At 39.6% G+C, this 14,541-nt stretch overlaps 1 protein-coding gene across 1 annotated transcript in view; it reads right to left on the bottom strand.

Moving 5' to 3' along the window:
- stard13b (StAR related lipid transfer domain containing 13b) overlaps positions 1–13,131 on the bottom strand; it is a 67,028-nt gene extending 53,897 nt beyond the window's left edge. The window contains exons 1-4 of the mRNA XM_008426279.3: positions 12,370–13,131; positions 8,815–9,805; positions 4,921–5,064; positions 3,549–3,695 (exon numbers count right to left, since the gene is read on the bottom strand). Coding sequence (XP_008424501.1) covers positions 3,549–3,695; positions 4,921–5,064; positions 8,815–9,687 — 1,164 coding nt within the window. The 5' untranslated portion in view covers positions 9,688–9,805; positions 12,370–13,131. The remainder of the gene's footprint in view (positions 1–3,548; positions 3,696–4,920; positions 5,065–8,814; positions 9,806–12,369) is intronic.
- Positions 13,132–14,541: the final 1,410 nt, after the last annotated feature.

Raw genomic sequence — 14,541 nt, 5'->3', positions numbered from 1 at the left:
CTTCCTGCTATTTGAAAGGCATTCTACATCTCCTCTGCAGGTCCCAATTTGAGGAAGAAACAAGCCTTAGTATGTACTGTAGCTTCATTCAACAATGCACAATCTTTATCATCACAAAAACATTTTGCATATCATGAAGTTGTTCTTCAGATGAATTTCAGATTTTAAACTTAAAAAAAAAACCACATGTTCCAAAACATTTTTTTACAGGTAGGTCAACAAGACATCTTTCAATTCTGTCAGTTCTACCAGTCTGAGCATGTCCATCATTCTTAGACTTCAAGACTGAATCAGACTGTCTGACATTATCATAGGCTGCTTCCAGATGTTCCATATAGATTAGAGAGGCCTCAAAAAAAATTTGTCTTGCTGCCAAGACAAAAAACAAAATCTCAGGAAGTAAACTCTTGATAGCAAGACGTTTATTTGTTTTTTTTTAAATTAATTTAATTATTTGTTTTTACTAAAAATAGGATGACTAAAATTGTATCAGCACCGAAAGGGATTTAACCTTATTATACTCAAAGTTAGTACTCAGCCAAAATACTCATATCTGTAACCCTTATTAGTATTTGCCAACAACTCATAAGCGGAAGTGTGTTACGCAACACAAATAATCATCTGGGTGGAACACAGTTCGCCAAATAGTAAAACATAATTTAACAAAGGTTTGAGGCAGATAATTTGCCTCAAGGAATTTTAGTAATCAAGGTACTTGAATCATTCAATGATTTGTTACAGCCCTAGTTTCCATTACTTTGTGTTTGTAAAATATGATGTGTGCTTTCACTGTAAGAAATTTTCAGGAACCAGGGAGATCTATCCTCCATCCCTAGTTTCAGTTGCAGAAACTCGGACCAAATCAGAAAAAGAAAAAAAAAAACTGGTTGATATCTACTCCGAAAACCAAAAGCAAAGGAATTGACTGTGAACTAAAAGTTTAGCTTTGAGTGGGGGATAGCTAAAGACATCTCACTGGTTGAATATTCCTTGCATTTTTTTAATCATCTTATCATATTGTTAGCCAATATTAAATTGCACTGTATTGTTGTTTGGCAACACAAGAGTCATCAATGGTGAATACCAGAGAGATTTACAGAGTTTGAATGCAAATATATTGAGAACATCCAACAATCTAAAAAATAATAATAAAATAAAGGAAGTGCAGACGTCCGCTTTTAGTTTCTTTGCACATTTGGACAGAGATAATCTCTCAATTTTAGATACTGATCAAATGAAAAATTGTCCAAAATTGTTTATTATTCACCATTTTAGGTTCGATTGGAGCCTAAGTGCTTTTGTAGCAGCTGCTCTCTGTGTGGGTTCTGTTTCTACAAGACAAATCTGGCAGACTTCAATTATTAAAGATACGTGGATTATTACCAATTCTTGTGAGACAGAAGTGATTTTAATTCACTTTCAAAGTTTAACTGCAATGAACTTGTCATAAATGTTGGCATTTAATAAATTATTGCAAGCTTAATTGCAGCTCTGTCGTTTCTTTTATTGATTTCACAGTTTTTAATTGCATACACTCCACTGCTACATTGGGCAGAGATTTATGACCCCAGTTTGAAGTGGCACTCCGACAGGAAGGGAAACCGTTTAGCATCAGGCATAATTTACATTAAAAAGTTAAGTTTCAGAAATAAATTTCAGGAGTCCATAAAATGTGCTTTTCGTTCATCTTAGTGCTTGCATTCTGTATTTTCATGTGTATGCATAATCTGATATGCAATTACTCACGCCAGTAAATGGTAAATGGACTGAACTTGTATAGCGCTTTATCCAATCATTTCTGACCACTCAAAGCACTTTACACTAGAGTCACATTCAGCCATTTATACACCAATATGCAGCTTGGTATGCAATTTGGGGTTAAGTGCCTTGCCCAAGGGCACATCGACACGTGGCAGGAGAAAGCTGGAATTGAACCTACAACCTTCCGATCGCAAGCTGACTACTCTACCCACAGAGCCACAGTCGCCCAGTACAAGGGACTCTGTTTTCTTTATTGAAGACTCATTTTTCAGCCACCTGTTTTCTCTCTGCAATTGGGACCTTCACCAACGCTGAGCCATGGCTATTTTATTTTAATCATTAAGTGGAACTGTAATCAAACATATACTGGTACATAATTAAAATTACTTGTCTCAAACTCCTCATTTTTCAGTGAAGCTTGTAAGAGAAAGCATTTTATGCACAAAGCTTTGAAATATCTGATGATGAGTTCATCTTCCTTTACAAATTATTTCATTCTGTACATCCCCTAATTCTTTCAATTACTTGACTGAACAATCATTCTAATATCCTATTTAGACTATTGCATATCTGTCTTGTATTTCAGTGATTTACGGGCATCTTAAACACCACTTCTCCAAGGCTGGCGTTTCATCCTTGGTCATACACACCTGAATCAAATAGCTAAACCGCCTACCTAACATGTAGTGAAGCAATACATAGCTTCACTGCATGACAATAATAATTAGGTACTTAAGTTAGGTGAGTGGAAGGACAGACAACTCACCTGACTCAGGGACAACTCAGTCAGGTGAGTTGCCTGACTGAGTCAGGCTGCCTAAGAACATTATTTTAAGACCCCTTGTGTATGAAGATTCAATGCCAGAGTCAAGTGGTCTCAAACACTAATTTTCTTAAGCCAGGATGATGCAATTTTTAGATTTATTGCTACTTGAACCCATCTGGATAAACTAATTATGTCCAGGATTCAGATTGCATGCTTAGGAGGTAATTCAGCCATTTGACTCCAAGTAAGGATGCATCTAACAGTGCAGTGGCACCAGCTCTGAGAACTGAGTTTTGACATCCATGCCTCAGTCAAACGTGGCTCCAGCATTGCTTTTCTATGCATGTGACATTGTTGCAACAGATAGGGCAATAGTTACTCTCAGCTGTAAAATACTAAGGTGTGCATCTCATACAGAATCAATGCAATTTCAAAATTGCAGCATTGACAACAACTTTAAAACTTCATTTAATGCTAGGCCATGCAGACAGTCTGTCTGCACTAATGAAGATTTACTCCCCTCTGAATGCTTTTTGCTTGAACTAACAGTGCATACTTTTTGATTAATTTGTCTAACAATTACATAACCACTTGGGGGCACTTTATGACAAAAGAAATGTATTGAATTGTTGCATCGCATAACACTAAAAATTCCACTCTTACTCTCAATACACAATATTCGAATAAAAAATGCATCAAAAGCATCATGGCAGTAGCGAAACATATTAGAGATCATACAGTAGTCCTTGTTTAAGAGGTTTTGGAGAATATGTTATTTTTCACATACCTTCCTAATTTATTTTGGAGAAACAATTTCAGCTCTACATAGGCATGGCTTTGGTTATCTGATTCTTACCAAGTAGTAGCATCCAGACATGAATACCAAAGGCCAACATTCAGAGCTAAGCTTTCAAAAGGACTTGTTTATTGCAGCTTGAAAAGAACAACAGCCTAAAGTCTTATAAGTCTTAAAAAAACAGCTGTCAGCTTGGAGCTGGAAACCATTTTAAGAGCATCTTACCATCTTCTTGTTTCTTGCTTTTGTCCCCGTTGAGAAGCCGCATGAAGCAGAAGATGTGTTTTGGCTCCGACATTCCCTCCTGTCAGCTCTTTGGAGGACTGTGTCATTTTGGGTTTGGTTCGGCGAGGACTTTGAAGCAGCACCCCACTGCAACAACATCACAACAACAATCAAAACCGGCTCTGTCTCTGTGTGGCCGAACAGACGAGGACAGGACGAACGCAACAGCGGCCAGGGGAAAAGAAAAACAACAGGCTGAGGTCAGCGGTTGGGGAAGAGAAGTCTCCTCTCTCAGTTCAGCTTCACAGAGCTTCACAAAGAAGGCTGTATGTGCAGATCTTCCTTTGAGAGAACAGAGATTATGACCTTGTCAAGTATCCCAGTAAAGACGTCTTGTCTTTGCCAGTTGCCTGCCATTAGCTGAAGCAGGTCGTAGTGAATGACTGGGACGGTTATGCAGATGCCTAGGAGGCATGTAAGCCTCTCTGAACCATTCCTAATAGACCAAATCATACAAACTCCTTTCTAACACAACAGCTCCTCTGTGCAGGACACGCACAAGGAGCTCAAAAGGCCACTTTTGTTCCTGCACACTAAGTCTGGAGAGATATTTCATGGAACACGCCACTATGAGACTGGGGTCTTTTTTTTTCTTTTTTTTTTTGGAAACACAGTTTCATTTCCCCTGTTGCATCATTGAAAGTACAATAACTGTCTGTTCTTGCTGCAGTTGTTAGGCTTTGGAATCAAATATCACATCCGAGTGCCGAGGGTCCACATCATAAAACAGACAGAGACAGACGCTCTGTATTGCTTCACTACACGAAGGTTGTTTTGTCACAGAATGTACCATCATACTGCAAAAGTCACACACGCCACAAGAGAGAAATCTACTGTACCCCTTCATTTACTGGGCCTGCAAGAGACTGCTCACTGAACTCACAGGTCTTATTGGAGTCTCAACATAATGTGGAACGCTTGTAGAAATGGTGATGGACATGAAATTCCAAACACCACCTGCTCACAGGTCTGGATAATCCGCCTGGGTTTTTTTCTCTGCAGAGCAAACTAAATTGATTTAAAGAAAGTTTAAAAGCCATGACAAAGTATGCAGCAAGGGCTTCATAGCAATGTGTGCAGAATCAGCCGTGACTGCGTACACCATAAAGCATCGAAGGTGCAGTCATGATTCTGATTTAACCCATGGAGGTCTGATAAATTTCTTACAAAAAGCGTCCCGTTTCATTCTGTTAATTCTCTGTGCGCTTATAAGCAAAACAAAGAACGTATGGGTTATGTGATTTGAACATATACGGCCAACCTCTTCAATCACGCAATGACAGCAGATATACTGAGAGTGCGTGACATTCACCTGCTTCTTGCGCGCAATGCAAGGCGTGTCAGAGGGTGATGAACTTGCACTCAGAGCTTCCTCTATGTCTTGATTAAGCTGGTCCAGTTTCCTCATGAGCTGGCTCATTGACTCAGACCATGGAGACGTGACCTGTGGAGACTCCTGGGGGTAATCAGAGAAGGTCAGATAAGAGAGGTCAGCCAAACACTGCGACAGTTAGACTTAATCACAACTTCTACAGGGAATATGACAGTTTGGTTTTAAATCCTGTATTTGTTAATATTTACAACACAGTAATTATCTTGAAGCATCAACCCTTTTATTGCACAAAAATAGGTAGTTATTATTTTTGATTGTTGTCTTTTTGTTAGCATAGTGGCTGTACTAAATTAGCCAAACTGCCTACCTATGTCAGGTAGGCATGCCTACCTGACATGCCTACCTACCATGTCAGGTAGGCAGTTTGGTCAGGTAGGCCAAACTGCCTACCTGACCAAACTGCCTACCATGTCAGGTAGGCCAAACTGCCTACCTGACATGGTAGGCAGTTTGGCTCCCATAGATTCATATTTTATTAATCTATTTTTTATATTGAATCTATAAAATATGAGTAACTTGTTTGATTGAAATATGAGGATAAGTTTTTGATGCCACTACTGAATAACTTACTCGAAAGTATAAATGCATAAAGTCAACATCTGTAAAAGTATACTGTTTTAACAAAGACGTACATTAGGGGTATGACTTCTTACATGAAAGATCCTTGACAGATTTCCTCTAACTGGAAAGCCTCTTCAATATGAAATTGTTTTCAATACTGAACTTAGTGCATTATCTTTAAACTGCAAGGCTGTAACAGACCAGTCACCACTCAGCCTGATGATCACCCAGGGTCAGCTGACCGAGCGAACGCTGGGAGAAAGTACCTCCTTCCACTGAATCCCTGAGGAATGATCTAAATCTGTCCGGGTCCCTGGTGCCCTCATGGGTCTTAACGATCACTCTGGGTCACCAAGAGGAAAAAATAAAGTTTCCCATTTTGCAGTGTGTGTCTTTCCAGCTCTGTGCTGACTAGGAAATGTAATATGTTAAACACTGGATCAGTATATTTATCTGTCCAAACCTCTGAGTCTATTTACAAATAAAAAGGATTCCCATTCAGCCTAGAAGAAAAAAAAACTGCCCCTAAAAGAAATTAAAGTAAAAAATACTGAGAACTATTTTGATTTGTAGTGATGATACATCATTTTATCTATTTTAATTCTTTAATTTAAATACATAAAGTACAAATATGTGCATAACACTTGCTGGGAGGAAACCAAGCTCAAGATTCTAAGCCAAATGCTTGAAAACATATAAGAAGAGGAAGCTGAGGATCCTGTGAGCCGGATTGTTAATTAACCCCTGGTGCCAGACAAACAGAAACGCAAGAAACAGATGCCTTGTTTTCTGGCCCGCAGTCAAGCAAAATCTGGAAGGCACTCACAAAGTTTCTTTTTAGTGACATCCCCTCAAGGTGCTGTTTGGGAATGCAGACACTTCCCCTCAGAATGAGACAAATACCAGAAGGGGCTTTGACGCTCAAGTGAGACTCTCCCTCAATTCATTTCTCCGTTCCCTTTCCTCTATATCTGGCCCTGGGAGTAGCGCAAAGGCTCACTGCCATGGGAACTGAGCCGGTGTGAGCCATGAGACAGATGCAATGTTATCATCAGGGGATGACAAAAAGCGAAGAGAATATAACTTTATCAGCACAAATTGGACACATTGTGGAACCCCAACATAGGGGCTTTGAGATGGAAATGAGGAGTTAAGTGTGTGAGCTCTGGGCTCAGTGCCTAGTCTGTGCCACCCACTGAGAGTGCCAGAGATCACCATGGAGGTATCCCAATGTAGCAAGCGGTCATGCGAAAAGGGCATGGGCTACCTGGCTGCTTGAGGGAATAAATTACATTGGCAATACCCCGCGGTGCAAAGCAGCATGTGAACGCAGCAATGTATGGCTGGGAGAGGGGGAATATGTGAAAGATATGCGTTTGTTTTATTCATCTGTGAGTTCAACTGTAAAGGAAGACATTAGGTGACCGGACTGGGAACCTTGTGCATATAGTGCCCTCACATGGCTGATGGGGACAACTGCATCCTCAGCTTGTTTCAGAAATGATCCTAAAGGCTTATGTGAATACTAAAATCAAATATGGCAGAACCATGTGTTTCTGTGCTTATTAAAATTAAGGCAAGCCGAAGCAGATATTTTGTGTTACTGAATGTCTTTAAAAATAACAGATTTGTTGGGTTTTTTGAACATCTTCCCATCTCAGAAGACTGTGTTGATATAATATTATTTAAATTTTGGTATATTATATTCCCTTACAACTCTAAACTTCAATGTATTAGTGTCTTCTGGAGCATAATGCGCTAAATCATTAAGCTTATTTGTGTGTTTGTAAAGTGAAAGAGAACAGATATATGGCTTTCATATACCTTTGCAAATAAGGACTAAAAGTGTGAAATCCCTTCCCGAGAGAATGCATTGCAGAGTGAACTTTCTCTGTACGTAAGGCTGAAAGTTCCATGGGTTTGTCTTCTCGCACATAAACAGACGGAAATTTTGCCAATTGTTCTTTGCAAAATTAGTCAAATGTCGGGTGGCTGAATTTCATCCATGAAATTGATTTTCAAGTTCTGCTACAAATTCCCAATGAGATTCGGGCCTGGACTTTGCCTTGTAGTTTGCTCCATCAATTTTTCTATCAACTCTGACAAACATTCAGAAAATGTAATTTAGTTCTTATCTGACTTTCATATACTGCAAACAGGTTTGCTTGATACTTTCTTCCAAGCACTCTTCCATAAAGGCCAGAATTTTTTTGAAAGAACCATTAATAGTTTACCTGTGCACTTATAGTATCTCACCTGAGCTGGGATTTTCTGCTGTTCCTCCACATAAACCATGACTGCTTTGAAAAAAAAATAAAGAAAAAAATCTATCTTGAAATATGTACAAAGCTCAATAATCTAGTGCTCCTTTAAAATGATGCAACATCTGCTCTCTTTTACTTTGCATTTCAGCCTAAAAGCATTAACATGGTCTGTAGTGTGATGGCATGGAAAGCATTTACTTTACTCCTTTTGATAATATTTACTATACACTCCCTCGATTCCCTGCATTCTTGCTGTCCTCTCCTAAATGACCCGTTCTGAGCTGCGTGCCATTTGCGTATAAAGCCGGTGTTATCTCAGTGTCCTACCACCAGACAGAAAGGTTAATATGGACCAGTGCATTACTTCTCACCGTTATAAAAAGCATGGCAGGTATGTGATGTTGGCTATGTTCCCTCAAGGTGTAACAAAGCATATATATAATGGATTACAACAGGCTGATGAAAGCTCATGTAAGCTTTTAAATAGGCAATAAAAAAAAAAAAAAGCAGGAATGGAGGTCATGTGAAAAGGACACAGGCGCACCTCAAAGAGAAAGGGAGGCGAGGAAGGAGACAGGCCAGAAATGGAAGGTGAAGTTCAGCGCTAATGTGGTCCAATGTGCTTCATCAAACTCAATCCCCAGCTATGGGAGGGGAAATAAAGCAGAAGCTGTTTGAATTCCTCCTGGATCTGTCTCTCACTTATAAATGGGAAGTCGGTGCACTCCTACACACCTCATATCTATTTCCAATGATAACATGACTGCATTAGTGTCTTCTAAGAACCAATGGAAGTTGCATCACCTCAAAATTTGTTTTAAATGTTTTTAAATGCTTAGACAAATTCTAAAGTTGGAAAGTTTACTTTTTTGTGTTTTTGTGTTTGTGGCTCTTATCACATAAAAGCAACAGGCTCCGAGAGGGTGAATACTTTTGCAAGGCAATGTAAGGTAAAAAAAAAAAAAGTATTGTGTTGTTAATGGCATACCTCCTTGCTGCTTATTTCCTCCTCAGCCTCATAACCACAGGTGCTGGGTGTGCACACAGAGTCTGCTTGTGGCTCCAAACAGCCTCGTCTCTTCTGTTTCCTTTTTGTCATATGGCGATCTTTACTATGAGGCCACTCCAGGAACACATCATCATCTCCCTTCACCACGTCCTCATGCTTAAAGTTAAACTTCACTCTCTCCTCCTCTGACGATTCTTCCCCATCAGAGCTGTCGTAGCCAGAAGCGTGGCTGTGGACGCAAGCGGAGCCGGTGCTGGTGGAGAAGGTGATGGTGCTTGGTCTTTGCTTCACGACATGCGGCAAGTCAGAGATTTTAGGAAGCAGGTCAGCAGGGATCTCCAGAGTGGATGCACAGGCCTGACTGATGATGGACCCATTTGAAATTGGCTCCAGCGTCATCGAGCCTCTTTGTGCAGATGTAGAATAAAGTTTCAGAGGATGATCAGGCTGTTTTTGAGCAAACTGGTTTAACTGAACTTCTGCTGCATGAGCAGGAGGTGGAAGGCAATAGTCCTCATTTGAAGCATATGATATGGAGGGGTCATTTTCTACAAGAAGCTGAGATGTTCCAGGAGCTGCATCCAGAAGGACCTGTGTGGGTTCTTGAAAACACACCGTTTCTCTGAGGACCATAGTGTCGTAACAGACGCAGGTAAAACTTTTCTTTAGATCACGTATATCCCCATCAGGTTCCAATTGTGGTCTTTGGTCTGAAAGGAAAAGATCATCTCTTCTTTGACCTTTTCTTCCTGAACCATCCTGATCTTTTGTAGATAATTCTTGTGCAGAAAAGGTCACGCTGCCCAAAGCTCTCTGATGTTCTTCCAAACTCGCATCATGTGGAGTTTCCATTGTTATTTTGCTTTTGTTTTACTCATAGTTCAAAACGTAAATCCAGAGGTATTTGTGCTTTGTATGGAACATGGCCATGTTTCTTTAATCAAAAATATATTCTGTTCTGTTCGGTAGCCTGAAAGAAAGAGAAGTAAAACAGATGAGACACTTTGTATAGATCATATCAACAAAATGGTGAGTTTCAAAATTATCTCTACCATCTGAAGAATTTTGCTTTTTGTCACCTCAAAAATATGAGCAGTGTTTTAATGTGATTTTATGTGATTTCTTAGGAAAATGGCTAATGGTTTTCAGTTAGTTTTTTTTTTTTTTTGCTAAGAAATTGTCATTGCATCGCATTTGTGCTCAGATCCCCGAAGTTACTAATGCCACTAAAGTTTTGTATTTTTGTGTATGTCCCTACAAGTTTCTGACATCGAAAGAATTTTTTCTCTTTTTTGACCCATTCTCTTTTGGAAAGTGAATGGGCAAGAGACTGGACAGAAAGCGTGTAAACAGTTATTTCCAAGATTTGTCATGAATTTTCAAACAAGTTTTAGATCAAGACTTCCGCTTGTCAATTCTAACACATGCATATACTTTGATTTAAACTAGGGATCTCCAAAGTGAGGGAATTTTTTTTATCCTTGAAAATAATATTACACATCCTGCTTTCACAATTCAACAATGGTACAGATTTGGACTGACAACACAGACGGTTGAGAAGGGTGGACGTTTTTTAAATGTTTTACGGTGGAGTTTTTATTTATAAGAGCATTTCACAGAGATGTAGGCAAATCAAAATGTTATTCAAATTAATGTATTAAATATGTCTGCTTTCTTTTTGTTTTTTGCTTTTGTCAAGGCTAAAATTTAGCAACTTGTGCTCAAAAGGGGACTTGAGTGGAGTCATTTAGCATCTGCTCCTCCAGAATTCTGCTCTCCTGGATCAGACGGTCAGCCTTGGCTGACAGCTTCAACTTGCCAGGTTTTCAGTGCCATTTTATTTTTTTACATTTTCAGAAGGTGGATTGAATAGTGCTCTGTTAAATGCTCTAAGCTTGGGATTTTGTTTTATATCCTAACTCTGGTTTAATTGTCCCTAAGATGTTATCCTTTCCTGTTTGATGCTTTCCTTGGTCATCATGATCATAAATATCAGCTGTATTTACTTTTCTTAAAGTACACACAGTTGGAATTTATCCCATAAATTCCAACTTTTTGTTTAGTTGTGTCAAAGTAAAGGGAGGGAGGATATAAATATATTCAGTTACTTTCAGAAGTACGATTGAAAAGTATTCCCTTCCCTTCTGCTTCATAATTACGCACAACTTGTGGTGCGCTGGTCTATCCCCTAAAATCTCAATAATACTCACTAAATGTTATGGTTGTAAAGTGTAAACATGAAAAGACCGACGGGGTACAAACACTTTTACAAGGTAGCGTTAATCCTCGGATGTTTCCTGAAGTTCTTTCTCTTCTACAATTACCAAAGTCTCAGTGTGAAGAGCCGCAGCGCACCTCTGCACACTTCTGATTACATGTCAATCCAGCCAAGAGTGTGTAGGGAAATTCAACTCAACATCTGGCAGAGACTGAACTGTTCATGTCTGGATCTGCTTCACATATGAGCAGTGACATCACTGCACAGAGGAATCTTACTGCTCTTCCACAGCGGGTGATTTACAGCACTTTACACCGTTCATTAGAGCAGAAGATGTCCCCGGACGACTGCGGTTAGCATCCACCTTACCCCTTCATTAGGCTGTCCTTTAAAACTCACCTTCCACAGTTTCCGAGGCCTCCAAAGTACATGTAGAAAATCAAACACTGTGTTGATCTATCTCGCTTGTGCAGAGGTTTATCATATTGTTCAACCACAAACATTTTTTTTTCTCAGAGAACATTTTGAGATGTGATAAGAAGGGAGCTGAAGCTAGAAACTTTCAAGAAAACAAAAAAACCTGTTGTTTCCAAAAGCAAATTAAGCCTCTCAAGTTTGATTTCAAAACCTATAAGAAAATACTCCTCTTATATTACAACCACTAACGTGAAATTTTATGTGGAAAACACTGAAGAGCAATAAAAATCAGTCATTTTTGCTATGTTGTTCCAGTAAGGAAACTGCTGAATGACAACAAACTCATTAAATCTCTGCTTTCCAGTAAAAGCAAAGCACAAAGTATTTTTCGACTGTGCTACAAAAATATGCATACATGCCGATTTAATTTGTTGCAGCGTTTCATTATAAGTAAACAAACAGTTGCTTGCCATCCTCCAAGAAACTTGCCCCTACATGGTGAATTAGAAGTGTGCATGCAGTGAGAGTTTCCCTCTAAGAAACCCCTGTGTTAAAAAGAAAAACAAAACAAATATATGCAAAGAGGGTCTCATTACCCCCTGGTGAATGCGAAGCAGATTTAAATGAAAACAAGAAGTCACAGGGTGAAAATGAACTGGGTGTGTTGACTGCCAAGGCCAGACCACAACTTACTTAGAAAAGCTTCAAGTTCAATTTTCAACAGAGAGGTCCTGAACAAGTCTCCTCATGCAGAAACACCATATAGCATATAACGCTAAACCTCAGCCAGGTATGATTAAAAAAAAAAGAAGAAGAAGATGAGGAAGTTTTAAGCGGGTTCTTTCTTATAATGCATCTGAGTCGCGTTAAAGGAAAAGCAAAAACAGAACAAAACTTACCTGATAAGTGGAAAACGGATGTCTGTGTTGCTCAAACAGTGTCACTGAGATCATGGCAAAACAGTGACAGCCAGGCTGGTTCCTGTAAGCAAAGAGAGTCGGGCAGAACCTTGAGGAGCCACTATTATGTTCCCATAGGCCCACTCTGACAAGCTGGCTGTCACCCCCGCCTCCTCATGTTCTTTCCTTGGGGAAGGCTGATCAACAAGCAGTGACTACGCCATTCAGAATATGTGTAAGAGCAGAGAGAATGTGTACTTGTTGATAGATGGAAAAGGGGAGGAGAAAGGAGACAGAGGCTGACGTGAGGAGAGGGAGGGGAGCAACAGCGGAGGTTGGCACTGAGGAGGGACAAGGTGAAATAAGTTTCCAGGACGCTCAAAGAGGCTCCAAGGAATGGCTGAACTTTGAAGGAACAAGATGGAACCACAGTCGCGATCTTTTGCTTCTAAACAGCGGAGAGAGGAATGCTTTAAAGGCAAAGGAGATTAACGTGGAGCACCGTAGTTTACAGAAACATGGAGGATGTCACCTTCATAAGAGGTCTGAGGCCTGTTTCACGGCACAAGCTGACATTTAGATGCCTCCATGACATTATGAATAATTTAGTAGTCCCATAATTATCAGGGCAAGACTGAAAACCTTACACATACATTACAAATACAGTAAAAACATTGATATCTCTTGAGCCTTTTTAAACATTTTTGTTATGGCTAAGACACAATCAAATGCATTTTATTGAGACTTTTTGGTCTAGAACAGCACAAAGTCAAACATAATTGTAATGATAGGTATTTTCCTAGAACCTACATAAAAGAACCACAGACAACGTATATGAATTTATGACTAAACTTCTGCAAGCAAAAGGAGAAGACTCTGTCAACTGCTTCTCAGAGCTGTTCACAGAGCGTTCTGCTTCTCTTTGGATACAGCTTGTCTTTTATTCTCAAACTTCAAAGAGGGAGGATAGGCAAGATAGACAGCAGAGGAAAAACAGCAAAGGTCGTAAAACATTTTACCTAAACAAAGCAAAGGTCGTAAACCAATTTAACATCTGGCCCCTGATCTGAGCCCGGTTCAAATCTCGGTCAAACTGTTTCACATGAAGATAACAGGCAGCTGTGACTTCCAGGTCAGTTCACACATACAGTTTAAACAAGAGAACACTTTAACCTGAAAGTAACAACAAAATGATAATACCAAAAAATCTCTATCATTCCCCCCTTTTTATCATTTCACCATGTGTGTAAACCTTATTCAAAAGCCAAGCATAGAAAAGAAAAGAAATAAAATAGAACCAAGAAATGCAAAATATATACATCTTTTGTCCTAGTCTAAACATAAAAATTACACAATGATCATAATGAATAAATGAAATAAACAAAAACAAAAGAAAGAAACAGCAAAAAATCAAACGCAGTTTTCTCATCCCTAACACCACTTGTTTTCACATTTTTGGTGTAGGAATCATTCAGCAAATGAATTAATCTGTTTATTGATTACAGAACACCATCATTGTTCAGAAAATCGTCAGAATCTCAAAACAAGTCATCTTCATTCGTCTCATAGGATGCCTTTGCTAGCTGATAACTGACAACAGTTGTGTTACTTGTCTTAAACATCATACTTCGTAGGTATGGAATAATGCAAACCTTAAAAGGACAGAACAGAACCGAAACAATCAGAATAGGTGTCACGAGCTTTAACAGTAAAGTCCACCATGGACCAGACATGAACCATGAAAACAAATCAAAAAGGAAAAATGTGATCCTCGCGTAGCACCGTCTACACAATGTTTAAGTTCCTCCAGGCCATGTAGAGCATCAGAAATAGTTCCACCAGTTCCTGTTTCGTCAGGAACACGCTGGGCCAATGATTTTACAAACACCTCCCTGAGAGGCTGTGAGCAGGTCCAGCACAATACGATTTTGCAAAACCATGTTTCTCAGTTCAGTCAGCCCTCTCATGGAGCCGTTTGCCAGCCGGTGTGCGCTGTTGATGAGTTGCAGTAATCCATATCTGTTGATTTCAACGTGGTCCTGAACTTCTCCTAATCCAACTCCTGGGAACATGCTCTGCATGAACTTTTCACCTCCGGTCCAGATCTTGAATTTCCCATGGAACTCCAGTGTCCGTAGTGAGGCCTCCCCAGCGTTTGACCTCAGGCATCAC

The sequence above is a fragment of the Poecilia reticulata genome, chromosome 13 (assembly GCF_904066995.2).
Source record: "Poecilia reticulata chromosome 13, P_reticulata-male-v2, whole genome shotgun sequence".
Taxonomy (NCBI): Eukaryota; Metazoa; Chordata; class Actinopteri; order Cyprinodontiformes; family Poeciliidae; genus Poecilia; species Poecilia reticulata.
This window is presented reverse-complemented; position numbering and strand designations above follow the sequence as displayed.